The sequence below is a fragment of the Lichenostomus cassidix genome, chromosome 2, assembly GCF_008360975.1.
Source record: "Lichenostomus cassidix isolate B80296 chromosome 2, HeHo_3.0, whole genome shotgun sequence".
NCBI lineage: Eukaryota > Metazoa > Chordata > Aves > Passeriformes > Meliphagidae > Lichenostomus > Lichenostomus cassidix.
Window position 1 is genome coordinate 119,243,678 of NC_139482.1, and position 27,851 is coordinate 119,271,528.

Below are 27,851 nucleotides of genomic sequence, written 5' to 3' on the forward strand. Positions count from 1 at the left end.
TGGTTGCACGCATGTAAAAGCTGCACTCCAGCACTTACTCATCTGTTCAATGTTGGAAACAAGAATAAATATTTGACTTATCACTTGAAGTTAAAAAAAAAACCAACAACCCAACAATAAAAGGTTTGCATAAAAATAGTGATTTTCAGTCAAATCCTTACCTGCAGCTTGAAGAAACAGCAACATCTGAACTGGTTTGGGACTTCTGCACCTGTAAACCAGGGAAGAAAACAGAAGCTTTTATTACTCTGCTTTACTACGAGGCCTTAATTCAAAGAAAGGATATCACTACGGATGACATTTCTGTCCTTTAAGTCCAAAGGGAGAGGAGGAGGGTGCGGTGCCCGTGAAAGGCATATTGTCTTTAAATTGAAGGCTCAACTGTTGTTTCCCCGGCAGGTCTCTCTCCCTCCTCCCCGCGCCAGGGGACGGCAGCCAAGTGACGGGATAGTGATTCATCAGGGGCCCGTGACAGCTGCACAGGGGCTCACTGCCTCCTCCCACGGCACGGCTCGGCTCGGCTCGGCTCGGCTCGGCGCCCCGCAAAGGTAACCCCACCGCGCCGCCCGCCAGGGCTGCTCCAGCCCAACGCCCTCAGCATCCTCCGCTCCTCTCCTCATCCCTCCTTTCCCCTTCAGATTCTTGCCCTCATCATACTGGTTTTCCTCTTTGCTCTTCGCCATCCTTCCTCTGTGCCTGGGCCACAGGGAACCCGCAAGTCAGCTCACCCCAAAGGCAAGCTGGAGATGCTGATGTTATTTTTTGGGGGGGAGGAGTGGAGAATAACAAGGGGCAAGTCTACCTATGGTAAAGACCTTCGCTATACAGTCAACAGCCTTACAGAACCATCTCTAAAAGAAGCCCATCTCCAGCCAGGTCGAATTAAAATAAAAACTCCACATGTTATTGCAGATTCTTACTAGTAAAAATTGCAGTCACTAATGAGATTTCTGATAAAATGACTTAAAAGGACACTTCTGGCCAAATAAATGAGAGGAAGCTGTAGCATTTACCTCTGAGGTCACTCATGAAGAAAAGGAATCTGGTTCCACTGGTAAGCCCACCAATCATTTTTTATTTTAATAAAATTATTCCTTTTATAACTCAGGTGAGTAATAGTTTTCATATTCCATCAGAAAATCACTGTTGCTTTATTAACAAACTCTAGCCAGTAACAATTGTCAGCAGGTGATAAAATTCAGGTGGAGATACACTTCTAGACACAGTTAGCTTAAAAGCACACAAAAGCTTCCCTGGGCAAGGTATATATCCTCTTAATGTCTGCAGTGAGGATCCTTCTTGTGCGTTTCCATTCAACCTGAACTGACATCTCTTAAATGATCACAGAGCAAGGACAAGGGAGATGAGGCATTTTAAGTGCCATAAAAATCATCCAAGCAAATCCTACTTATGTGTCTGTAGGGTGGGTTTTTTGTTATTTTTAATCACAGACAGAATTACTACTAGCAAGAGTAAACAACTGCTAGGGGCAGTCAAGCAATGAAGAACATTACAAATGATGTCAAGAAGCACGCAATAATGCATGCTGAAAAACATCAATCTTTTTATAACTGGGTACTTAAAGTACTGCATAACACGCTTTTCAATACATTGTTGCATGCCAAATCAAACTAGACTAGCAGACACAGTTGAAACTGTGCATTTTGGTTTAAGGATTGTTCTTTTCCCTTAGTTCTTTACCCCAGAAACTGCTGCAGAGTGCCTTAGGATATGCTTCTGCTGTTACTTCTAAACACCTGGAAAAAATTATAGGTGAGAACTAAGTTTGCCTACAGAGCTATCTTCACTCCGTCTTGCACAGGATCTTTTAAAATGTATCTTTTATAATAGAAAAAACTTCCTTTTTCAAATGGATGCTTTAATTAACTGGTATTTTCCAATATGCCCTACAGAATTGCTCATACTTGATTAAAATGAAAAAAAAACCAACATGTAATCCACACTAAGTACCAAACTTTTACAAAAATAGTAACTACTGTACATTTGAAAATATATACAATATATACATATATACATGTTCATGTTCATGTATGTGCATAGCAAGAGAGATCTCATTTGTGGATTCATGGGACAGGGCAAAAAAAAACCCAAAACAACAGCTCATTCAAAGTGAATTAAATATATACCTTAAACGTCCTCCAACACTCTATGATTTGTGAAAGTTCATATCCACAATTTTCATTTTCATTAGACGTACTTTAGATATATTCCTTTGTGTCTCAAGGATTATTTAAACCATGTGTTGCACGTTACCAAATTTAAAAATGACTCTTTAATCAAAATAACTTTAAAACAACTAATCCTCACTTAGGCTGGTCAGCTGAATCCACAGAGTGGTCCAGGAAAAATAAATCTACTCTCAAGAATGCGAATGCAGACAACAATTAGACACAGATGTGAGTGAAATTAGTTACAGTTTACAAAATGCTACACTTCACATGCTTTCAGTTTTTTATGTGCAGTACAAAATTACAACGTAGTAAGGAACCACACTTATGACGACCAGTTAGTTCATAGAATAAAAACATTTCTGGGCGGTGTGTGCTTGTGCTTTCTCTCATATATTCCCATTTTGTCAACAGGTTTCTGGATAATTGAAGTTTGGCAACATAACTCACATATCAAATAAAAAGTGGGGGAAAAAACCCGAACGCTTGGCCTTACCCAGACAGAAATGGGCCACATTAAAAAAAAAAAAAAGGAGCTGTCACACCCCCTTCATACTCTGTGCTCTGCTTAAACTAAAAATGCCTTGTATGCTAAATGGCATGCACATTCTTCTTAATACCTCGAAAACATTACTGTGTATACTTTGATTGTTGTAAGTAACATTCACATCTTTCTCCTTAATACAGATTGCAGATTGGGCACTATGTAGTACATGGCGAGAAAAAAAAGGACAATGATAGCAAAGCTACTTAAAATTCATCCATTTAAGATTCTTAAATCAGTAACATCAAATTCTGATTAGTTAATGAGGTCTTTTAAGTTTGCCTTTTCTTCTAATTAAATTTATAATTCTTCACAGATGTAGGTTTTGTTGACGTTCAATTTGTCTCTCTCATTTTGTTAAACCTCACATAGTACTCCACCAATCCATTGAATAGCCACATTAAATCTGTTAATACCATGCTCTTCAACCCCAGAAATTATTTCCAGAAGGCAAACTTGCTTTGAGAGATCATCAAACAAGACTTAAGGTACACATTTTATCACATTTTCCCTACCACAGAGCTCAGGATGCAGAGGAAAATTCATGACTTTTGCACTGTTTATTATACTTTGCTAAATTACAAATCAAAAGCATCTGACAGAAGATCATGTATGAAGCCAAAAAGTTAATAATGTTCTGTGAAAAGTAAACTGTAAATGGGAAGGGATTCTAAATTTCAGCAGCACAGAGCAAATAAAATGTAGGTACTTGTCTAAATTACAGGTTTTCCACAGTATTTTTGCTTGCTAGGAGCAATTTTTTAAATGGCTATAATTTAAAACATTTTTCCAGCTGAAAAGAAATTTTCAAAGTGAAAATAAGAATTTAACCCAGAAAACTACAGCCAGCACATGCATTTTCTCTTAAAATACAGTTCTACTTTAAAGAAGCAAATTTCAAAGACAATGGCAGTTTTCAAATGAGGGTGTTCCTTCTTAGGAAAAAAAAAAATCTGTCATTTTTAGGAAGGGGTGGAGGGAGGGAGAGAAATGGACTTTTCCCCAACAGCATTCTTTGCCTCCCTAAAAGCACGACATAGTCAGTATCTACCGACATAATGGCTTCAACAGCTAAAATGTTACAAAACTAAGATGCAAATTGGCCGCAGAAAGGCACCTTGCTGGCAGCCCAGGAAACTTGGTAATACTTTCACTCTTCCAATAATCATATATCTCTGGGCTCTAAGGCAAGAGGTAGGGCTTTTTCACTAGATACTCACATCAAAGACAAGTTGCACTTATTAAAGCAAATGCAGGTAATTGCAGTTATTTAATTTTTAATTACTAGTTTAAATTCTTCTAAAAGTGCTATCCTGTGTGCTCATTGCATACACTCATGAATGAAATGTTTTGAAATCCCCACACTCTTCCCTTTAAGAAAGAAGTATTACAATGTGACAATGCTTCTATTATGACCAGCCATTTAAGAATGTCCTTCTGCTTTTCCAAGATTTTTTTTTGGCTCCTGAGAAATATTTCATACTTATTGCAATTCAAACAAAATGATTACTCATTCTTTTTTTTCCTCCTAAGGTGAAGCATGACTCAAGCTGTCTGTCACTGTGCAGAACTGCTGAGAGGGAATGGCTGCTGACTTCCAGACCCTTCCAGGCCTTGGGAAAACTCTGACAGCAGTGAGGTGCTTGGCTAAAAACTGCATGTCATGGGTTTGTGAGCAACATGAAAACGCTGTGTGCATAGGTGTTTATATACCTAAAATTCTATAATGTGTATACAAACACATACATGTACTTTTACAGATGCATATCCATATATCTACTATTAATTTATTTTACACCTCAAACCAGTAGTCTGTGTTCTGGCAGATGCTTTGCGAACCATCTCAGTATGGGATGGAAAATAAAATAATCTTTACACATGGTATCTAATGTTAAAAACTTCCAATGATACACTACACCACATTTCCACTTCTTATTCCAAATATCCCTTGGTGCTGATTTTTAAATTTAAACAAACTACATGAAACACGCTATCCTTTTATTTTTCCTGAAAGCTTTTATCTCGTCTGCTTACCTCAGTTTTAAATGTTTGCTTAAAGAAGAAAGAAAGAAAACTGCACCAAAACCCAACCACCTTCAAAGAAACATTTTTACATGCACTAACACCTTTACTTTTCCAGAATCAATCTTGAACTGTAAAGCGCAGTCTCTCGGTGTTTGAAACACCGAGAGAAATACATACTTGGGAATGTTTGGTGGGTCTTGGTTGCTCAGAAGCAAGATGTAAATTTAATGAGACTTCAAAAGATCTTTAACTTCCTTGTTCTAAGATCACCGTTCTAAATAAGCCACCTAAAATGTCAATAAACGTCAAATATCTCAGTTGTGTAGATGTTTATTCTGTCATCTTGAAAAGTTCTCCTGTGGGGATCTGCAAGTTTTCCTTGGTGTTTGGAAAATTTAAACATATTAAGCAAAAGGATTTCCTGCTTCAGAAAGCACTGTCAAAATCTCTGTCAAGCATTCTTCCGCCCGATTTTTTTATTCTTTTTCTCACGCTCTCATGTCTCTTTCAACAGGGTCTGCTGGTTTCTTACCGTACGTGCCTATTTCCCCCCTCCATTTACCATCTCACCATCACGTTACTCCTCTCTGCCGAACCATCAGCACTCGAGGAAATCAAACCGGAGAATCCCCAAACCTGGCTGATCACAATAAACACAACCTCCTAACATCTGTTTTGCGGGAAGCCTACAAACCCCAGCCTGAGCTACGGCCAAAATTAACTGCTGCACCCAGTGATTTATAATTGAGCGCCGCTCTCCTCCGGAGCGGCAGAAGGCGCGGAAAGCGCCCGCGCCCCTCCGCGCCCCGCGGGACCCCGCGCTCCTCGCAGCCGGGCTGCAGCCGCCCCTGTCTCTCCCGGCGCTGTCCCCCCGCTGTCGCCTGTCCGCCGCCCCCGGCCGCTGCCAGCGGTTCGGTACTCACGGTGCGCGGCGCGCAGCTCGGCGCTCAGGGCGCGGAGCCTCCCGTGGCGCGGGCAGCAGCGCCCGGGGCCGGGCCGGGCCGGGCAGACAAAGCGCGGCCAGGGGAGGCTGCTGCAGCCGCGCCGTCTGTTTGCTCAGCCTTGTGTGTCTGCCCAGGCAGTGCCTGAGGGCACGCTGCCGCTCCCGCGCCCGCTTTCCTCCTCACTCCCCTTCGCCTTCTTTTTTTTTTTTTCCCTCTCCTTTTTTTTTTTTTTTTCTTTCCCCTTTGGGTTTTGTTTTTGTTTTTGTAATGCAAACCGCAGCTATTCTCTTGTCCCAACCTTATTGGTTTAAAAGCAGCAACTGCAATGAGGCTTGCGCGGTCTGAAGTCAAACCTTCCTGAGCCGGGGCTGCCGCGCTCCGCCGCGCAAACTGCGCGCCCCCGCCGCCCCCGCCGCCCCTGCCCGGCCGACAGAGCCCCCCTTCCTGCACCTTCCTCAGCCTCACCCCAGAAAAACTCCGGAAAGTCCTTCCTCATTTAGAAAGTTGGATAGCGCGTAGATGCGACCCCTCTTGTAAGCTGAGTTTAAACTAAAGCCGTCCTAATAGAATAACTGGAATTACACCAACATTATATCAATGAGAGAAGCTAAATAGGGATACTCGTGGAGGCTCTTAAGCATACAAGCAGCATGCACGTCCGGACATGTCGTTTTGATTGGATATGTAACAGATTTGTTCTCAAATATCTGAGATTCTTGCAACCTTGTAAAGAAAGGGTCTGCTAAAACTATTTAAGCTAGCCTTCTCCAATTTAAAGGTACTTATTAAATAAAATATTTTCAACTTTTAAAATGGTTTAAACCACTTAAACCATTAAATATCTGTACCCCTAAAAACAATTGTAAATATAGTCAAATTCGTATTTTAATTGTTGCTAATCACTTACTAAAGTTTTAAAATTTAAGACTGTATAAAGGCCGTTTTCAGAGACCTTACAAATGTTTCCAAAGAAGAGAGAGATGGTTGCATAGAGTTAAATTCGTGCATTAAGTAATAGTAACTCTAAAGCTTAGCTTTTACCAATCAATAAGTAATTAAGTAATTTAATTAGTAAGCCATTAAACTGAAATGGGTTTATGATACTTTTCTATTACAGAACTTTTAGCTGCTCATAATTTAAAAATAAAGACAAACCTCTTTAAATATATATCTATACATTATGTTTAAAAACATTATCACATACGCAGTAACTAAACTTGACCAGCGTTCTCCAGAGCATTTCCACTTTGCAGCAGTATCTTTCACTTCATGTAACACTAATTTTTCTACACTTTTTTTCAGCACGTATTATCCAGATATGATGAGGAAAACAGCGTAATGATTTGTAGTACCAAAAAAGAAGTCTTAATACCACACCAGGTCTACAGTACTAAACGTAAAAAAACAAAACCAAAACAAAACCAAAAGTCAACAAACCCCCCCCAACTTTACACTGTATAAACAGATTGAAACAAAACTTTTTTCTCTTTAAAAAACCCTGTGGCTATTCACTGCTAATATATCCTTACCTTCAATTAACTAATCTGCCAATGAAAGAAATACTTCTAGAGGAGAAATATCTTCTGGCTACTACATCCCAGTAAGTGAGACATTATTTTGTAGCAAGTACATTGGGAATACTTCAGGAAAGCAGATCGGTTTGCAAAGCTACAAGTCAACCTCGAGCTGAAAAGGCACCTAGGATTTCATTTTGTTTAGCGGAGAAAAGGGATCTCGGGACAGTCACACTCCATATATGGGAACCCAGGTCAAAATAAGCAGCTTTCGATTGGGCCCGTCTGCATCGCCAGCACAAACACAATCCCATCACTTCTTCAGGGTTGCAAACCAGAGCTCACGCCAAGAAAACTATTTATCGTGTTCTATATTAAACCGTGAAAGAAATACAAATTACTTATTACGGCGTCACGCAGTTTTGTCAGGTAAAAGTCACTGAAATCCTGAAACACAAGGCTGTGTAATCATTCTGAACTATATGCTTTTTTGGAACAGCCATGATCTTGTGGAAAATGCTTACCCCTGAATTTTTTACCAGTGTTAATAAGATCATTTTTTAAAAACCCTACCCAATCCGATATAAAGACATATCTTGCTTCACTGACTGTAGAAGCTACATCTATTAAATGAAAAATATCAGGCACACACTTTAAGGAAGCAGAAGCTCATTTTTTTCTGGAAGAAAAACTCAAAAAATACCACATTGTTGTTGTGAAGTACCATCTAACACTGGAAAATATAACTCAAAACTCTTTCTCAAAAATAGTGATACTTAAATGATGTTCTGCAAATAAAAAAATATTTTTAAAAAAGACCATTACTTCAATGATGCATGTACATTTTTGCATAAATCCATTTCACATCATTATTAAAAAAACAAAGAAAACCTAAAGAGCAGAAATATATGAATAAATTTTAGTCTTTTAAATGTAAAGATTACTGAAACAGGTTTATTGTTGGTTAGTTTTTAGTCCCTTCTGGGAGTTTTATCTAAGTAATAACTTCAGGAGTGTGCCCAGTCTCTGCATTTAATTAAAGTAAGACAGATCCCCCCACACACGTACAGAGCTCGATGATGTGATGATAAACATGGGATAAATTACACAGAGGCAAAGATGATCAGAAAAAGGGTGTTGATGATGCATTGCAAGAAAAGAATCAGCTTTGAATTTTTAATCTCTTCTGTAGTATGGCATGTAGGCAATATGGGAACTGAATCCATATAAATGATCTAGATGGGGGATATGTGATAAACTAGGGTCCTCTGTGTTTATACAGCCATTAAACAGTGCCTTAAAGTTCTTTATCTGATGTCTGAAGATTGGACTCCAGATTAGTGTATATCATTACCCCATGATATGGTCTAACCTATGAACTTATCCTACAGCTGATACTGTGGACCAGATCTTCATTTGGTTTAAGTGAGTGCAGTTCTTTTTATTTCAATAGGTAATCTAATTATGACAGATGAGCACTGCACCGATTTGAAACTGACTTGAAAGAGGTTTGTTTACTTATCTTTTGGGGTTTGTTCTTCCCAGTAACTGCATACCAAATCAGTGCAGGGTGGGTTGTTGGTCGCTGGCACCCAGCATCATTTCCAAACCACAATTGCACTAACACTGGGTTTGGAACAGAGACTTCAGTGGGGATTGTATATGTTTACATCATGCCTAAATTTGCCCTGATTCTGCATTCCTATTAATGCAGCTGGCATCTCAAGAGTCCTGAGAAGTAAAGGACCAGGCCTATTACATAATATCAAATGCAAAACATTTACTGGGTGTATTATTACAGCCATTACTCATGCAATATGGTTTTAACTTCATATGCAGTGTCACACACTTGTTTTAGCACAAGTAAAATGGGTCCATCTGGAACACAATATTTACTGGGCGCTTAGGTGCCACGATTACAGACGTCCTGGTAATTAAGAAAAATTAGATGTAAGATGGATACGGAACAGTGGGATGTTCATATGTTTGTCTCCAAGTAGGAAATAGCACTGAAATATTTAACATCAGAAATAGGCCTAGATAGACCACACTTCACTAAAGCATAGGATGCATCCCATTGCTCCTGAAAGCCTCCGTCTGGCTCTTCCCATAACAACTGCAGTGCAACGTCAGAGCCTTCTGAAGCAGCAATATCCCTCCTATGCCTCCATACAAGTTTTATCTTACACATAGCAGCTGTTGCCTAGAGACATCCCTGGCTGGAACAGAAGTTTGCAGCATTTGACAGGAGCTCGTATTGTCTCATGCTGCTCATGTGAGCAAAAGCAGAAAGACCTTGGTAAATACAAACAATAAAAGTTACAGAAATCAACCATTTTAAGTGTTCTGCCCAAAAACTATCAGTGTGACCAAGAAGAACAATTTAATTATATTCTTTCAAGATATATTGGATAAAATTAATACTGAATTAAGGTCTATGTGTAATGTGTTATAAGAAAAGGCATGTGCTGTTAACCATCATCCTCAGTCAAAGCATGTATGAACTGCGGGCCCCAGTTTGCTAGTTTTGCTAGTTTGCACGCAATTGTAGGTGTTTTCAACCCACCACTTCAGTATGAATTACAAAACCATTAAATAATTTAAATTATTTAAAATAGGAAACAGTAATCGTTACTAATCCTAAATAGATGCTGCTTTAGCTTTTTGAATGAATGCATGACTTACATATAATTCTGAAATAGTTTTTGACAGCTATGATGTAAACAAATGCAGAGATTGTCCACAGGAGAAGCATTCAAAGCGTAGTTTGAAAGGAAATACCTTAGTATATATTAATTTTTCCCTCTCCAAAGTGAAGGTATTGTTTTTTCAGTAGATGTGTTGCATCTTAAAAGCAGTATGTTAAAGGGAGGAAAAAATAATGTATATATATATATATATTTACAGGCTCCAGTGGTGTAAATTATAGATATACTCAGCACTCTAATTGCAAAATAAATAAGTAGTTTGGCAGGGTAAAAGAAAGTTTTCCTAGATGAACTTAAAATTCAAATGTATCTAATACTATCATTTCCCTTTGGGTATTTTTAAACACCCTACATTACTCATCTCTTCTAGAAACCTAGGTAATGAAGGTAATGATTGCCACACAAAAATACTGAAAAGCTTTCATCTCCAGATCATCTGAAATAGATGCTCTACCCAAAAGTGATGGCTTTTCCCTAAAGACTGAGACAGCAGGTCTGTCACATCCTGAGGGCAGAGCTTTGAGATCTACTCCAGGTTTAAGTGTTGTAGCTTTTCCAGCTACAACGGTCTTTGTTTAAGCAATATCTTAGCTATTAAATTGAACTATTAAAAAATACCCTCCATTTTCCAGTGAAATTAAAGAGTTTTACAGGGAGACTTTCAATACTGTCGAATCAATGGAGTGTTACTTTTAATTGTTGCACAAAAACCTAAGCTCAAAAGATACATAAACATGTTAGTAACTATTTATAAAAGAAGTCCTGCTGAAGACAACATAAATGTCTCTGAAGAAAATTATTTGAAGAATTATCTGTTTACAAGATAGGGGGTGAAATGAAAGGAGGAAATTGCAATCTGTAAGCATCCTTGAGAAAGAGCTAATTTTTCTAATTGGCATTCAGGCTTTCACTCCCGCTCAGCACGGAAACATAACTGCATAAAATTTGAAAATAATCATCCTTCACTGTGATATGTGAATAATAATTTGCTTTTAAAAATGAACAAGTCAAATCAAATGCACCACTGATGATGAGAAGCAGCTTGCTAGCATTCTAACGGGTGATAAAAGCTATAATCAGTAGTTCCTCAGAAGACTGGGTTGCAGGAAGAACACACTACAAATGAGAGATTACCAGTGAGCTGACAAAATAATCAAGTCCTGTTGTTCTGTAAAGACTATAAAACACATCATTTCACACATATGCCATTTTTCCATAGTTCATCCTCCCATGACTATTTAAGCCTTCCTCATCTTTCATTTAGTGCTACTAGAATAAAGTTAGATCTTACAAACTATTGCAAACTTTTTTTCACAGCAATAGCTTACATTTTTGCCAGTGATATAAATACAGGGCACTGTATAACATGAGTCAGCTCAGTAATAGTAGACTGTCTTTTCTCCAACTTTTTCCCACTAACACGAACAAAAACAGTTTTGTCAGCACCTCCTATATGGTGAAAAGGAAGATGGAAAGTTCCTCTTTGTTTTTTCAACTCTGAATTAAAGTCATGCTCAGAATACTTTACTCTGCAAGAAAAGTAAATTTGTTCACTAGCCACAGAAACAATAGGTTTATTTGTTGCAAATTCCATTTTGCTGTTATTTCCTAAATGCATTCTGTATTTTTATTCCTGAAGTGCTATTCATGTCGTTGTTCAACAGTAGATGGAGCAGTGGATCATTACTGCATTTTAGTTATTTGTGTCAATTATTGCATAATTTTTCAGCTACTGACATAAAAGGCTGCACAGAAAGCCTAAAAATATTATATAGAGAAAATAATTATTGATTAAAGCATCTAGAATTAGAAAGAAAATGGAAAGAACAGCAATTCAAGATCACTTTGACAAATTATTAAGACAAACCTGCATTTATGACTACTACAAGTGACTCATAAACACACATTCAAATTACAAACCCTGCATTAGCTGAATACAGTACACATGTACATCCTTAACTTTGAAACATTCAATCACACAGATTTTCCTTATGGTTATCTGGAACTGTGAAGTGTCTTCTAAAAGTGAAGAGTATAAATATTCCACATTGTGGGCCTTGTAATGAAAAGGACAAAGTGGAAGTCTAAGTTAAAATAGTCCTGTGATTTATTTTATACTTGCACCAAAGCTTTTCCTAGAAACTGTTTTAAAGACATTTAACACAATAAATTCTTTTAAATCTTGCAGTAATTATACCATGACCATCATTTGTTCAGCAGAGGTTAGATTCTCACCTATGTGTAACCATCTAAAATTATGTATTTAGTCAATGATCATCCAAACCTCATCCTCAGGGAGAGAGAGAGAGAGAGAGTCACTTCCAGTCAATGCAGGGGACTCAATTTTGAGGTCTCCTCTCCCTGTAGACTCAGATGATGGACTTAAGCTACTCTCAGGTTTTGATGGCTAGAGCTGCCCCAAGAATCCAGACTTTGTCAAACCCAACAGTATAATTTCCCTTAGAATCAATTGGGTCTCAATAAAAATTGTATTCACTGAAGTTTCAAAATAGAGCATTCAGCTCAATTTTGAAACTTCTCATAATTACTGACTCAGACTGCCAATATTTGTTGTTACAAATCAAGGCCAGAGGAAAACTTCTCAGATAGCTTCAAAGACCCAGTTCTCATCTCCAAGCCCAGCTCCCTCCCCCGCTTCCTTCCAGCGGCATTAACTTTTTCTCTGCAATCTCACAAATCGGAAAAAGAGTAACCTCTAAAGCTGTTTTAGACTGAAGGTCAGAATTCAAAGGATTGGTAACTTTATCCACAGAGCTTTGCAATCACATTGCTATTGGAAACACACCCAGAAGCACCAGTACTCGAGATGTTTTTATTAAGCAATGTCAATAGGTACGAAATTTGAAGGTTGGTTTGCTGGGGTTTTTTTCTCCATAGTGTAAGGTTTATCAAGACTCATATTTGCAAGAGATCAAATTGCTTTCTGCCACCAAATTTTAGTTTAATGTTCTCTGAGGTAAGGAAACTGGGCTCTGTGTTACATGCTAATGAAAACAGCAGCTTTGGTTTGTTTATCTAAATACTTAAAGAGAGGCACCTCTTGCAGCCAAAATGTAAACAAAGCTTAAACTCTTTTTACTGCTTGGATACTTCCAGGCTACTAATACATTGTTTTTTTGTTTTTTTTTTAATTAAGGGCATTATACAGATTTTCTACATATATATCCTGCTTGAAAATGTACCTTTCTGAAGAAATATTTAATTTTTAAACCAATTATTCATAATTACACCTACACTTTGGCTCACAAACACAAGATGACAGATCCCTTTCAAACCTATGCTCAAGGGGAAAAAGACAGCACACAGAGCAGTCAGAAGTTGTGTCCCTGAAAACCTGTCACTAATTTAGAGGGAAATAGGTTAAAACAAGGATTTCAAGAGTTTCATAAGAATTAAGAAAAGTGAAGTTGTGATTTGAATATCTAAAAAAAGTCATATACCTTGCCCCTCTGTCTTGTACCACATCTGCATGCCCAAAAGAGTGAAGCATTCATATCCACCCAAGTGATTCACCTGAGAAAGTTCTGAAAATGCATCTTTAAGGATGCCTTGCTTTCTAGAATACAGGAAACTTAATACACAGCCACTGCCATTAAACAGTGTTGCTAAACTAGGCACAGACAAATGAAAATGCACCTTGCACTGGATGCCAGTTTCTGAGCTGAGGGGCAGAGCACGGGTGCTACACCCTGAGCAGAGGCAGAATGCTTTTCACGCAGTGGCACCAGAAGAATGCAATATCATAATGAGAACAGGACACAAAGCTACACACAACAGCATGAGGAACTTGAAACAAAGTTGAGTAAGCACAGAGAACCTGTTTTAACTCTTATAATTTGATTTTTAAAAGATGGCAATCTGTCTGCTATCAGTCTAAGGAATGTGCTGAGTGCAACTCAGAAATGCTGATTTGTCTTTGGTGCACCTAGTGCCATTGTAATCACAAGCACTGTACCTTTTGTAACCATGCTGATTTTTTAAGAGCTCGTTTGGAAAGCACAAAATCCTAGAGACACCTCAGAGACACCTTGGGAAATTTAGCAGCTTTAGTAGCATGAAAATGCACTAGCTTGAAATATATTCCACCAATGTACTCCACTGCAGATGACTGCTTCTTGAAATAAAGTCAAAATTGAAGACTGAATGCTGCATGTGATGCCTTATGGTACCTGGCCACAAGGGCTTCCTTGTCCTGGCTGAGGGCATCTCCTGAGCCACCAAGACCCAATGAGTGGTGGCCATACAGCCCCTGCAGCCACTGATGATGAAGTGCTAACCCACCCCTCAAGCATCCAGAATGAAAGCTCCCCCTCCTGAACCTTAATCTGTATCTAGAAAGGTTTTGTATTCAGAAATAGTCTCAGGATCAGTGTGATGGTCTCAGGAACAGCTGGAAAGAGGGGAAATCCAAGGGCTGGAGAGTGGCTGCCTCTCAGCTGGCTCTCATTCCTCTGTGAGACCCAAAAAAACCTGCCACAAAGCAGCAATTATAGCCCTAGAGTGCATTTCTCTTTTCTCCCATCTCCTCTCTCATAAAATACCCCTTGTTTTCAGTTGGGTTTTTTTGGTTTTGTTTTTGGTTTTTTTTAGGAGAAAACGCTCTTAATATTTTCACCTCCAAAGTACTATAAAATATCATGTATGTATCTCTAAAGCTTAAATTAGAACAGAATCAGCTTCACGGTAATTGGCCTCAGATATGTGTGGTATACCAAGCACAGCAGGAGCTTTACACAAATCTTTTTCTACTAGTTGATGAATTACAGGATTTGGCTCTTGTTTTCCTGGTCAGTAAGTAAATAATAGTATATAGTTATGCAGCATCCATCCTAAAGCAGCAGCTTTTAGATCAACTGTTTTTTATGTCAATCTAATATGGGGTTGCCTAGAATTGTTTTTACCATCTGATGAACGTGCAGGATGAAATGCATTTGAGCAGGTCCTATGTTAAAAGGTTACTGTCAACTAGTTTTGGGGTCTGCTTCAGCCCAAGCCACTGTCCTGCACTCCAATCCAAAGGTGGACTGTGGTATCCATCAATTGTCCTTCTGACCCCAAGATGGTTGTGTACTGCTGGCTGGAGTCTATCCTCACAGTCCAGGTTGCAGGAAACAGGTCTAGTTATCTCATCGTGTTTGGATGCACTGAAGTTCGCCAAGACACCAGTTTCTGAAAATTTGAAAGGGCGCAATAAAACGACTTGAGGTAAATGGCAATGAAAAAATAGCTGTAAGTTAATATGCAGTAAAAATGTTTCCTATTAATTTAGTAAGAGAAGTGGACTTTAGAGACTCTGAATAAGAGATTGGAAGACTTCTGTTTACATTTGGTTTAGAAATTCATGACTGCGAAAAAAACCAATAAATCACAGTGATTTAAGATATTGGTTTGAGACACACTGATTTACTAAATCTTTACACTCACCTAAGCTTGCTTGTAACTTTGCAAGACATAAGTTTCTCTGTTTTAATAAAACTGCACTACACAGTTTAGATACCTGCTAAATTTCCAACTTTAGCACTGTTTAACCATGTGTAGCTTTTCTCTTGCTAGAAAGATCCATGGGTATTACAAATAAATCTTCCCTCAAATAGCTGAGAACTAATAGAAATGTAAAGTATTTGCAATCAGAAAACAATGATGTAATTTAACAGTCAATAAACATGAAAGTACACATGCAGACATCAGTGGAAATGTGATAACCTAATATATAATAAAAATTGTAATACCCAGACTTCATAAGATTTCCACAGAGGTGTCATGTGCTCCAGGGAATGGCATTTAACATCTCCTTTAGCATATAACAGTGTGTTTCTTTCCTTCCATCCCAGAAGAATTAATAAGCCACAGCATCCTTCCCTACCTAACATGAAATGCTATGCTCTCCAAATTAACATCCCCGTATGGTTGGTTCTACTGAAAGAAGTAAATCCAATAAATTTTCCTCACTTGAATTAATCTTGGATTAGCTCCATGATTTGAAAATCCCAAAGAATGTACTTCTGAAATGTGCAAATGGATTCACAAAATAGAAATTAAAAACAGAAAAACAAAAATTGAAGTCCTGACTTCCTGCAAGTCTAAAAAATATAAATACTGATTTATCATTTAAAATTTGTTTGGTTTCCTCACCTGCCTGCAATTACAATTCTGGCTTCATTAGCCGAATACCGCTAAATGCATCCCAATCATGGTTTCGTAACTGCACCCTGAAAGACTGTTTCATTTCTTAACCCTTGATCACCTTATCTGATTATTTCTCCATTTACATAATTCCTTGCTAAATCCAGAAATTACTTTTCAGAAAACATTTATCAGAGAAGTCAATGCATTGTCCAACACACTGGTGTCTTGCTCCTAACCATGTTATAAATGCCTTCCTTGGAGTTTGTTCTCCCATGCAGGGGTGACTGCCCTATGTCAGATGCTTACTTCCCTCCTCTTGACTTTGAAGATAGGAAAAAGGAGTGGATGTAGTCATTAAATCACTTTTGTGTTCACTCTTCTAGATCGTTGATCGGAACCACTGGAGTAGGAATCACCGAAATTCTGAATTATATTGGCAGTGAAGACATTCCTGTGGCACCATGAGCTGGGGGGCTCAAAGTTTTGCTCTCCAGCTGTTCATGAGCTGCCAGCAAGAGCTGAGGATGCCCACATTCACCTGGCATGATTTTCCAGCTCCCACAATTTACTCTTTGGTTATGCAATTTTTCTTCCTTTTATACAAGCCAGTTAAACTCTCCTTCTCTGGGGGAATACCCACACGTATTTGCCAGGGGACTTTATTCTCTTAGATTTTCCTTAGGATATAGAAGGTGTTTGTATTTTGTTTGTGACATGCAGGGGATCACTCTCTCTGATACTGATCAATTTCTTATATATATTTCCCTTTACCATTCTAACTATTCCTACACTGCTTCTTGTTAGGAATGCTGTGAGACTCTCGGTCCTACTGGAAATGGGACTGTTTCTTTTTTGAGTTCAGGGTCTTGGGGAGGAATTTTGTTGCTTCACAGCTTCAGCAGATGAGGATCTTTGGGTTAAGGCTGTGTTATACAGAGAGAAAGCAAAACATTTCTCTGATCTTTTGCACCCAGCATTCAGTCTATAGGGAAGAGAAGTTAAGATGAACTGACAAAGCCCATGACAGACTAATTGCTGATGGAATTATCTGGCGGAAGATTGCTGCTTGGTTTAACAAGACTTCAAAATATGAAAACCAGTTGGTAGACAGGGAAAGCTGCAGAACATCTACTTTTCATGACAGTTTTTTAAGGGCTATATTAATTCAAAATTATTCTCATTTTACCGGCATTTTTTGACCTGCTGCATCTGTCCTGGGAAAGCCAAGGTGGTACAGTAATATTCTAACAGCTGAAATTAGTTCTGTGGCTCTTGAGTTTTGGAGGGGATGCAGACACCATATGACATTTGTTTTCAGACATAACTGCTTCATCTTTCATTCTTTCTCTGAGCTGAACTGACAATCAGAAACCATGAGCCTTGCTTTGGATTTATGATGTTGAATGAAAGCCCAGTGGATAATAAAATTAACACCATTCGTGAGTTAATTAATGATAAGCACCATGTGTCTTTTAGAAAGCCAGCAGTAAGTGGACACAGGACACAGTGGATAGATCAGTTCTCAAGCAAATGCAGAGACCTTTCCTTTTACCTCCTACACCTTTCTCATATCGTCCTTCAGTGCAGCTACTATCTTCAGAATACAAAGAATTCATTAATCCAATTCTGAAGCCAAATTAAGACTCTGGATTAATTACCAGAAGGTTGTTTGATATCTGGTGATGTGATTGACTTAAATGTCTCCTCTAATAATCTGTATTTTGGGGGGTTTTAAACATACACAGGAGTAAAGATTTTAAATATATTTGTAAAATGTGCAAGCAAGTTCAGTGCATTAATTAGAAATTAAATTTAAAAAATATTTCCTTTCCAAATAATTTCTGGAACAGTTTTCTTTTGTGTTTAACTACTTCTTTCACATGCCTTTTTTATTCCTGGACAAAAGTGGAGTTTATGTCAATAATTAAAACCATGCAAAATTATGTGATCACTTTGTATTTACATTGGCTTTTGCTTCATTGCCTGTGTATTATTCTGATTGCATAAATATTCAAAGAAAAACACCCAGGGAAATTTTCAAAGTGGTGCATAGAGACTACACTATGCAGTTCCTATTAATTTGATTAAGTCACATGGTTATGTTCTCACACTCTAATTTGAAAATTTCCCTCCTGTTTTCCACCATCTAAAATAACTGTCTAATTCCAGGTATGCACTGCCTGCATCTCCCACTCTGCAATCTATAAATGCAGAAGGGACATAGAGTCTTTTCTTACAGATACTTCAGGATGCTCCATTGGCATTTTATACCCAGAAGAAAAAGTCTCCAGCCTAATGAGAGTTACTCTATTCCTCGTGCTGCTCCTAATCTTCGTCTCTAAGGATATTTCTATTAATATCTTTGCTGAAATGCCTATTTAGATGCATAGAATATCAGTATCCTGGGAACTTCTGAAATAATTAAAAGTACAATTACAAAAAAAACCAGTAGGATCAAAAGAACCACTAAAACAGTAAGAGATAATCAACCTGTAACCCACCAAGCAGTCTCAGAAACTGTGCTTTGACATTCCTGCCCCAGAAGCTAATGACAGCAAATATAAATGAAAGATTTTTGCATTTGACTATATTTGAACTTTCCCCACAATGTGCCAGGAAGGTCAGCCAGGGTATTTTAGAGCAAGGCTGTGAGGAGAAAGAATTACAGGCTTAGAGTTACTTACAGGGTCTTGCCAGAGATTCCCTCTGTTTTATAGCTCATAGGCTTCAATTTTCACAGTTGCTGCTTCTAACCCACTTTTTCACATCTCCTGAAAACCAGGGGTGGGGGAAGGGAGGACTCTTTTCCCCACACAGATAACCTTAAGGGATCCAGTGACCATGGTGGCAGAGGCAATGAACATGGGCAGCCAGCAGGAGCACAGCTGGCTCAAAGGAAAAAGCTGGCTCAGCCTTAAACCAGGCTGAAATCTGGTGGTGGAGCAGCTGCAATGGGTTTGAAGCTTCCATGTTGGGAAACTTGAAGAGAAGATCATGGGGTAGCTTAAGTGAAGAGAATCAAGTGACAGGCAAGAAGGAGAGGTTTTCTGATGAGATTGGTGCAGTTTTGGAGCTGAAAGGCTCTGACCTTTGGGATGCAAGTTGCTTAGAAGTGAGCTCTCTGGGCTTGGAAGGCCTGACGGTGCAATGGTTTGGGGCTGGCACAGACCAAGCAGGTACCTCTTACCAAAACCCCAGTCTGGGGAGAGGGACACACAGAGGGCTGTGCCACCAACAGCACCTTTAGGGCCAAAAGGCAGCTTGCCTGCACTGGAGACCTGCACACCTCCAGCCATGCCATCACCAGCGCACGGCAGCTTAACCTACAGCTTCACAGATATCTACCCAAAGACACATTTGTCTTTAGCCTCTCATCAGCCAAGGACAACTACACACATTCTCCACAACTGATCTCTGTATCTTCCTAAAACTTAAAGGAGTGTGACATGTGAGGCTGGCTAGCTTTCCATCAGACTGGACTGAGAATTCCCAAGAAATTGAAAAGTCATTATTAGGAGACATGCAGCTAGACAGACATGTACAAAGAATGTGGTTACGAAAGCCTTTTTTTCTTTAGGAAACCAGGTTATAACAAGAAACTGCCTGATCTCCATTTACAGTTCTGTTCAGCTATTTTAATGAACTTTTTGATTTTGCTGACAGGGCAACTTCATTTTACATAGAAAGACAGTTCCCCAGAGGGTAAAATCTGTCAGTTGTCACAGAAAAGCCTTTCAGTCCCTACTACACAAGCAGAGCTGTACCTCAAGAAATCAGGTTCATCCTATTGAGTTGCTGAAGGAAGGAAAACAATACTACAGATTAAAAACACTTCCCTGGTTTTATTGTGTGTTGCTTCCTTCCAGGGACCAGCTATGGCTGCAATCAAGAAGTCACTTCTCATTTATATTACAGATTGCTTGAAGTTTTTTTCAGTCTCAGACCTGATGCTGTTAACAGCTGGACTGTCCTGTCTCATATGTGAGTCAGATTGACTTTCTCTCCACCACATAGCAGCAGATGATAAGTAAGAGTGATGTCAATGAAGAGGATCTTTCTTTTTCACCCATACGTTCAGTCTACTTTGATGAATACCAGAAAATAAAAGACACCATAGCAATGCAATGAAGGATGAAACCACTAGAAAACAACTACAAGCCAACAAGAATGAACACCATGTATGAGCTCACGAATAACCTGATTTTCCACCAAGTGGGTCTTGAAAAGGCTTTGTTACACAGCCTGCTGGAATGCCTGAGGCTGTCAGCTTGTTTCAAAGCCTGGCAACCTCAGGGCCTAAAATGGTGGGAAAAAAGCTTTGCATCAGGGAAAGGTGAAGCAAGAGTCTTTCGTACTCAATGATCTGATGCCTTGATGATTTCCAGCCAGGGTTACCTGATTTGGGAAAATTATCAGTGCCCTGTTGAAAAAGATTCTTTTTCTGAAATAAGCAAATCTTAAATCAGGAATCTTTTCACCTAAACTAAAGAAAGTCTCTCCTACAGAAAAGATATTGTAAAAGCTGTAAGAATAAAAAAGGTGAAAAGTCTTTGCATTTAGAATGTCCTAAAAAGTTTACTGTATCCTGAAATTTTCTGAAAACCCATGTTTTCTTCTGGCTCTAAAAAGTTTTTCCTTTTTAATATAATTTCCCTCATACAACATTATTTTTATTCCTATCTTAACTCCTCTGCAGAAACCTGTTTTTAGTAAAACAGTTATAGAAGGGGAAAGAACCAAACAAGCAACAAAGGTGGAAACTCCACGCCTCTAAGTAATACTATTACTAAACTTAATAGCTTTCTTTCAAAACATTTTAAAATTATATTAATTCAGAAAAATACTAAATTGGTTCTGTTCTTTTTTAATAAAGACATGAGACCGAAGATTATAACCAACTAGACTGGTTGATGTGGGCCACATCATGTGTTTTCAACTATCAATGTTGAAAATAAAGCTCAAAAGGGTACACAGATGAAATTAGTAGATTTTTAAGATATTGATACTTATGCGGTATTCTATTAATTGTGGTCTTTATTAAATGCAAAAGATAAAGGATGTTAAAGAAAGTTAAATCATTAACAAGCTGTAAATTAAAAGCCTGCCTACAGGGTTTTCATACCAATGATGAATTGCTCACTGAAATTCTACTTTTCCTCAGAAATCATGTGTTTGCTCAAGTAAATTGTCAAAACTTGTATTCAAAGTATTGACAAGCTGTATAAAAAAAACCCTGCTCCACAATATAAGCAGGTTTTAGGGTTTCTTTAATGCTTCAGCATTTGAAGCTCTTAGAAGGCTCACCTTTATTGTACCATTTGAAAAAAAAAAAAAGGTATCATCACATGTAAAGGAAGAGAGGAGTATGTGGAGGGTTGCAACCACAGTCAACTTGCCAACACTGAAACTTGCATGCAATATAGGTGTAAAAATTGAGTACACCTACCAGTACATCTGGCCTGACTGGATAGCTATAATTTAAGCAGGTGGCTGACAGATGTCATATCTCAAGCATGCTTTTTCATGTCCATTTTCATTTTAATCTCATTTTCATGTCTCAAGTATGCATTTAAAATTATTTGCTAACATATTGTAGTGTGTCGTGTACACGATCCTTGAAGGAGATTTCAAAGTAGAGTTCAAAGCTGCCAATTGATTATACAATGGGAAAAAAGAGAATAACCACTGCCAATTTAGCAGCCCCCAACACAGGCTAAGATGGGCTGTTCCACAGATAACTGCAGCACCGAGGTTTCAGAATGCAAAATAACAGCAATCTTTGCCAAAGTTTAAATGAAGTTTTTGCTGTAACTTGCTGAAAAAATATTAAAGTGTTGCTTCTAGGCTGAGATGTCAGATGTAACTCACCCTTCCACTATTCAAGAATTTGCAGATGGTAATCTCATTGCACTGTAATGTTGCAAAGGTTTTCCTCTAGATACTATTTTTAAGCCTCATTCAGAGGTTTCATTCTGCAGAGGAAGTGTCAGAAGCAAAAAATTACTAGTTATGGTACTTCATATATGATCTTGCTACTTCAACAGAAGAAATACACTTCTGTGTAACTACACACCAATCTTACATTGACCATATCTATCCAAGCAGAAGATGGGTGATTATTCTGGAAAATAAGAGCTAAATTCTCAACTGGCAAGGGCAGCATACAAAAAAGCAAACTTCAGTTCTGAATATCATCTGGAAAGTTGTCCTAATAAATGTAATCTCCCTCATAGGAATAAAGCTATCCTACCAAACCCACTTGGGTACACTGAGATTTAATTAACTGTCCTGACTTTCAGGAAGAAAGTACCACATAATAACAACAGGTGACATTGATAAAGTCTTATGTAAAAATATGACTGTTTTGCCAAATACAAGCAGTACTCCTTTGTTTTTATTAACAGATGCGTCATGTCTCATTCCTTCAAGATGAGGACTGAAATGCTCTATAGTAATTTGTGTGAACTTTGGGGCACATTTACTTAAATCCTCTAAAATATGCAGTCTATTTGGCCAGCAAATTTCAAAGTTAATGAAGCAAACATCCTCTTACATGCATAAGTGAGGAAAAAAAGGAAATAAATCTTTCTGTTTGACCCCCATTTAAATCTGAACATGAAACACGAGCACTTTTAAAGCAAGACAGAATTTTGCCATGCATTAAAAGCATATGCTAAAGCCTACTGCTACTAAAAAGCCTCCTTTTCCTCACTTTATCACTGCACTGCATATGTCACCTCACAGGTGTCTATGAGCTTTTATGCACACACAGTTTCTAAATGTGAAAAAAGAAGAATCAAGTAAAAGCAATCTTATGATGACTTTGCGATTTATAAAAGAAAGCTCTTTGAAATGCTGCCCTGAGCCACACAGAACTCCAGTTGAATAATTAATTACATATTGACAAGGCCTTATAAAAGAAAAGCTCAGAGCTGTATTGACATTTATATCTTCTTCTTAACATTCATCAGAAAATGTCATTCTGCTTGAAATAATTATTGGTAGCTTACAGTTTTTGCGTTCATATCCAAATGCTTATCAAGAAGATATGTGACTGATGATGTTTTATGGCTATATGACTTAACAAGTTGCCCAAAATTTAATCTTTATGACTGACTAATTTATATTAAGAGAACATTAATGTCTTCTATAAACAAATAAGAAATTATTGGGTGTACTTAACAACAAGTCACATTGTGCTACAAACACTTCTTTGAAATATTCTAATTAGGCTTTACATCTGAATTTTTGTGCAATTAGGAAACATCAACACACAAAAAACAACCAAAATCATTATTTAAAATGACTGTCCATGAACTTTATTAGGTAGGATGTAAAAATGAGATGCACAAAATAATTGCAAAAAATGCAAAACTGTCAGTGGTCTGTATTTCAAAAGGAGAGACAATAAATTTTCATATTTCTGTTTTCCTACTACATTTGCAATTAATCGAACTCGAATGGCATGCATATTTCTGCTAGAGTTCTTCTGTTACAGTACTTCAGTTGCACTTAATAAATTGCACCTTCCATGAAAAGAAAAGGTGATGGATTGAAAAATGTTTAGCACAACCATGCATAATTGATAGGTTCCCTAGTGCAAATAAGTGTCTAATAAATAATTAAATTTAATCTCATTATAAGAGTTTTCATAATGGGATAATTTAATTAAATGAAAGCCAAAGGGTTCTTAGGGGTTGAAAGATGCTGCTGTTGCTATATTTGGCTAATGGTCTGGGGATAGTATAGTGAAGAAGGGTAATTCACATGGGTACATGCATTATTTAATGAATCCCTCTGAGATGGAGGAAAGGACAGATCAATGATAACTTGTCATTTTATCATTGCTTACAATGCACATTTAAACAACCTGGGAAATGTTAAAAACAGAGAGAGAATTCTGCAAGCCTTTGCAGTGCATTAGGCCCTCTCTCTGCCAGACACACAGCAAACATTGCCTTTTGCAATACACAGTTTCACTCTCATCAAGCATTGTTAATTTTTTCTTTCTTTCAGACCAAAAATAAAAGCAAAGCCTTAAAGCTCCTGTACAGTTAGGGCAAGCCTGCCCCTAAGTGAAAGTTATAATGGATACAGCATGTATATCTGATACTAAAAAATTGATAGCTGTGTCACGTGGGACCCATTAACAAGCTTTTTGAGTGGGCTGAGTTTTGAGCTTTAAGTCTCCAGAAGCACTTAGCTAGGCTAGGATACTAAAACCATACGAGTCTAAGTAGTTAGCTCATTTGCAGGTGATCAGTTATGAATTAATATGAATAGTGAAGGTTATATCTTTACAGATAAGACAAAAGTGTCATCTTACACACAATAAATATGCAAGATCCAAAAGCTAAATGGATGAGTTTGCAATCTGAACTTCCACTTTTTAATGACTTATACACACACAAGCATATTCTCATATAGAAACTTTTATCTTTACTGGTAAACTCTGAACACAATGACTGCTGTAGCACTACAGCCTTGCATTTTGTCTGATGGTACCAGACATTTTTACCAGAAAGATAACAATCACTCTCTTAGAAAAACAGAGGGATACAGCTGCCCATGATTTTGCCTTCTGAAGCATAAGGATTATGTAACATACATTAAAAAAATAATTATTATTGCTCTTATTATCTGTTTTACCTTTGTTAGTACTCATCTAAATCCTTCTGAACCTTAAAAGTGGTTTTTCTTTTATCAGTAACACAGGCCTATTACTTGCACCAAGAAAACATTTTTTAGTATCAATGAAACCATTTTGATTTTGGTTTGGTGCTGTGCTGTGAACAGAAGTGGCAATGAACTACACAAAATTATGCTTATATGTCTCTAGGAGCTATGACTACAGCACTTACATTGTCCTACCAAATAGTTTGCATCATATTTGCCAGTTATATGAGGTCCCACAGGAGTCCTTCCGGCTTTCCTGATCTTCACCTAAATTATTTTAAATTTGCAATCTCTCCACTCATCCTATTTTAGTTGATTAATAAGTACCTTTATCAAAGTACTTTTATTATAGATGCTGAAGGTTTTGCACGATGAATATCAATCTCCTATTTCTATTTGCTCTTTATTCTCCCAGATACTTTACAATCCACATGAAAGTTTAGCAGTAACACCTCTCCAATTATTTCTTGTGAGAATCTAAACCTTTCTTGAAAAATCCACACACACAGTATCTGTCTGGTTTTTGTTCACCTTCTCAGTGACTCACATGAAGAACGCAGAAATCTCATTGTGTCTCACATATGTTCTCTGAGGGATTTACACTTCCACACTCACTGGTTACCTCATACAAAAATATGTCTCAGTGCTTTCCAGTATTGTTACTCATGTTTTTTAACCACCCCCTTCTTAAGCTGAACAAATAAAATGCCATTTGGCTTTCTTGCTGCTGCTCTGTTATTTGGTTTAGCAGCTCCTTCAGCTTTGAAAACACAAACAGTTCCTCACTTTGTATAAAAAGTAGGTGTTTAATTTTACACTAACACAAATGAATCATTCACGAGTCATTACAGAGATGTAGTGCTTCTTGCCTTCTCCACTGTTATATTTAGATTCTTACAGTTTAATAGCCTGACTGATTAATGTTTTGGCTTTTACAAAAAGAATAATTGGATGGTTTTTATTCTAGTGGGGATTTGCAAAAGTATCCCAAGAAAAATTATCACAAAATGTTTTTTGCTATTTATAAGCTACTCTCTTCCATCCATTCTTTACAAACAAACAAACAAACAAAAATATACATGTCTTGAGAAAATTAAAGTGGCTATATTTTCTGACTAGGGTGCCCAGAATTCAGTAGTCTGATTTCTATGAGAGTTAAGTATTCTCAGTGTCTATGAAATTAGTTTCAAAGACAGTGGACTGAAAGTAAGGTGTTCTTTTCTATAAATAACTTCTTCAGGCACAGTTATCTACTTAAATCTCTGGGAATATTTGTGTGCATTTTATTACAGATTATTTAATTCAAATGGTTGGGAAGTAAGATCTCTGATGCTTATTCAGTAATCTGTTCTGTCCTTCAAGAGCTAATGAAATTCTCCATCCACTTCTCATCTTCTCTAAGGAGACTTCCAGTAAAGGAGACCTCTGGTAAACCAAGCTAAAACATACAAGCTTGTGTTACAAGGCATTATAAAATTGAGATTTGCCCCTCTTTTTATAAAATACAGGACAAATACAGAAGTAATTTATTTTTTTCCTTTTTCAGATTACATTTCCACAATATCTTATTGGATCAGAACTTCAATGCTGAAATACTCCGACTGGTGTCCTAACTTTAAGGGGTCAGGGGCAGAGGAATTTTATTTGTTTAAGAGTGGAATTTTGTTTGTTTAAGAGTGGGACCTTCTATTTATTTTTCTTATTAAGTAAAAAAATTCATTCCCCACGCCTCCAGGAACTAGTATTCTTATCCCAAAACCTCAGCAGACTTCTACACACAATGTTGCAATAGTGATCATACCATAGATTTGAGTTACAATCTGGGACTTCTACTCCTTGTTATAATGCTTTCCCAGCCTGTATGATGAAATTTCACTAAGTCATAAAAGGGAAAAAAGTCTCAAATAAGAAAGTAACGTGGAGATATTGTGATGGGAATCTACCTAAGAAGAAAAATTTCTGTTTTCATGGTTTCTTTTCTTTAAGAAAATTCCTGTTGGCCACCTAAAAGTCCAAACTTTGTCAGCCAGTTTTCATGCAATACTCCAGTCCATGCAAAATTTAACATTGCTGTGTGGCAGAACAGTGGCTCCATGTACTGTAAAACAGTCAAATCACCCCAGTACAGTATGGAAATATTGTAACTGAGCTGCATCAGCAGCTTGTTTTCTAACTGCAGATTCTGCACGTCAGCATCTCCTAGTGAGGAGTCAGTACTTGGCACCAGTTGATGCCCTCATGGAGCTCTGCTCAGTGCATGCATTACTGAATCTCAAAGCACAGGAACTAGGAGGCAATAGAAGAAATACATGTGATATGGCCCTTTTAAATGTAAACCAAAACTCAGTTCTAAAACTGCATCTGTACCTAAGTTATTGTGCATTTGGGGCTTATTTGATTTATCTAATATTTCTTTTGAAATCTGCTTCTGTGAATGTAATTTTGCTGTAGTACTATCGCTTCAAGAATAAGTGAAACTCTTTGATGATGACATTGGGATAAACTTTGCAAGACCTATTTAAAATATATAAATTAAACCTGAGAATGACTTTCCAAATAAGTATATATTTTATTATTTCCACAAGTCCCATGAATCAGTATTTTAGTCTGGCTTTTGTATAAAAACCCCAAGCAATAGCACATGAATTTACACTTTCAATTGCTACAACTTGAAATACAGGAATGACCTGAGGGGTTTTTGTCGTCAGTGTACCAATCTATATCTTGTAAGTTTGTTCAGCTAAACATAAATTTAACAGGCCTCAATAACCAAAGGAAAAGCCACAGTTTTACTGCCATTTCTGGACTCCTTTCTTCTGCTGTGAAGTCCCTCCCCAGCCGATTTCCATGACCTCAGTTCTCCATGAGACATCCTAGTTGGCATAATGAACAACAAAACTTCAGTTATGCTGGAGAAAAAAAAATCTTCTTAAAATAGAAAGAAACCAAAACACTAATATTTTTCCTGCTCACAGCATGGGAGGGATTCTCTGGTAGAACTGGTCAAAATCTGTAGAACTTGGACTGGTTACATATTTCCAAATGAACCTTTCCCAAGGCACTGCAGGGATGCAGTCAAACAAAAGTCAGCTCATCTGGTCAAA

The 27,851-nt window shown here is 37.7% G+C and overlaps 1 protein-coding gene and 1 long non-coding RNA gene across 10 annotated transcripts in view; one reads left to right on the top strand and one right to left on the bottom strand.

Moving 5' to 3' along the window:
* The window catches only part of EYA1 (EYA transcriptional coactivator and phosphatase 1), a 148,913-nt gene that overhangs the window by 85,384 nt on the left and 35,678 nt on the right, over positions 1 to 27,851 (bottom strand). For 6 of the 9 annotated variants that reach the window (XM_085053025.1, XM_085053024.1, XM_085053023.1 and 3 more), the window contains exon 2: positions 162 to 211. In XM_085053025.1, the coding sequence (XP_084909151.1) occupies positions 162 to 211 (50 nt within the window). Of the gene's footprint in view, positions 1 to 161; positions 212 to 5,681; positions 5,951 to 6,167; positions 6,348 to 7,231; positions 7,400 to 27,851 lie in introns of those variants that run through there. The other 3 variants (XM_085053028.1, XM_085053026.1, XM_085053027.1) reach the window with 3 other exon arrangements.
* LOC146442117 (uncharacterized) lies at positions 1,687 to 5,647 on the top strand. Its single transcript, XR_014850151.1, has 3 exons — positions 1,687 to 1,773; positions 4,267 to 4,426; positions 5,273 to 5,647. It is a non-coding gene; the product is annotated as an uncharacterized LOC146442117 (long non-coding RNA).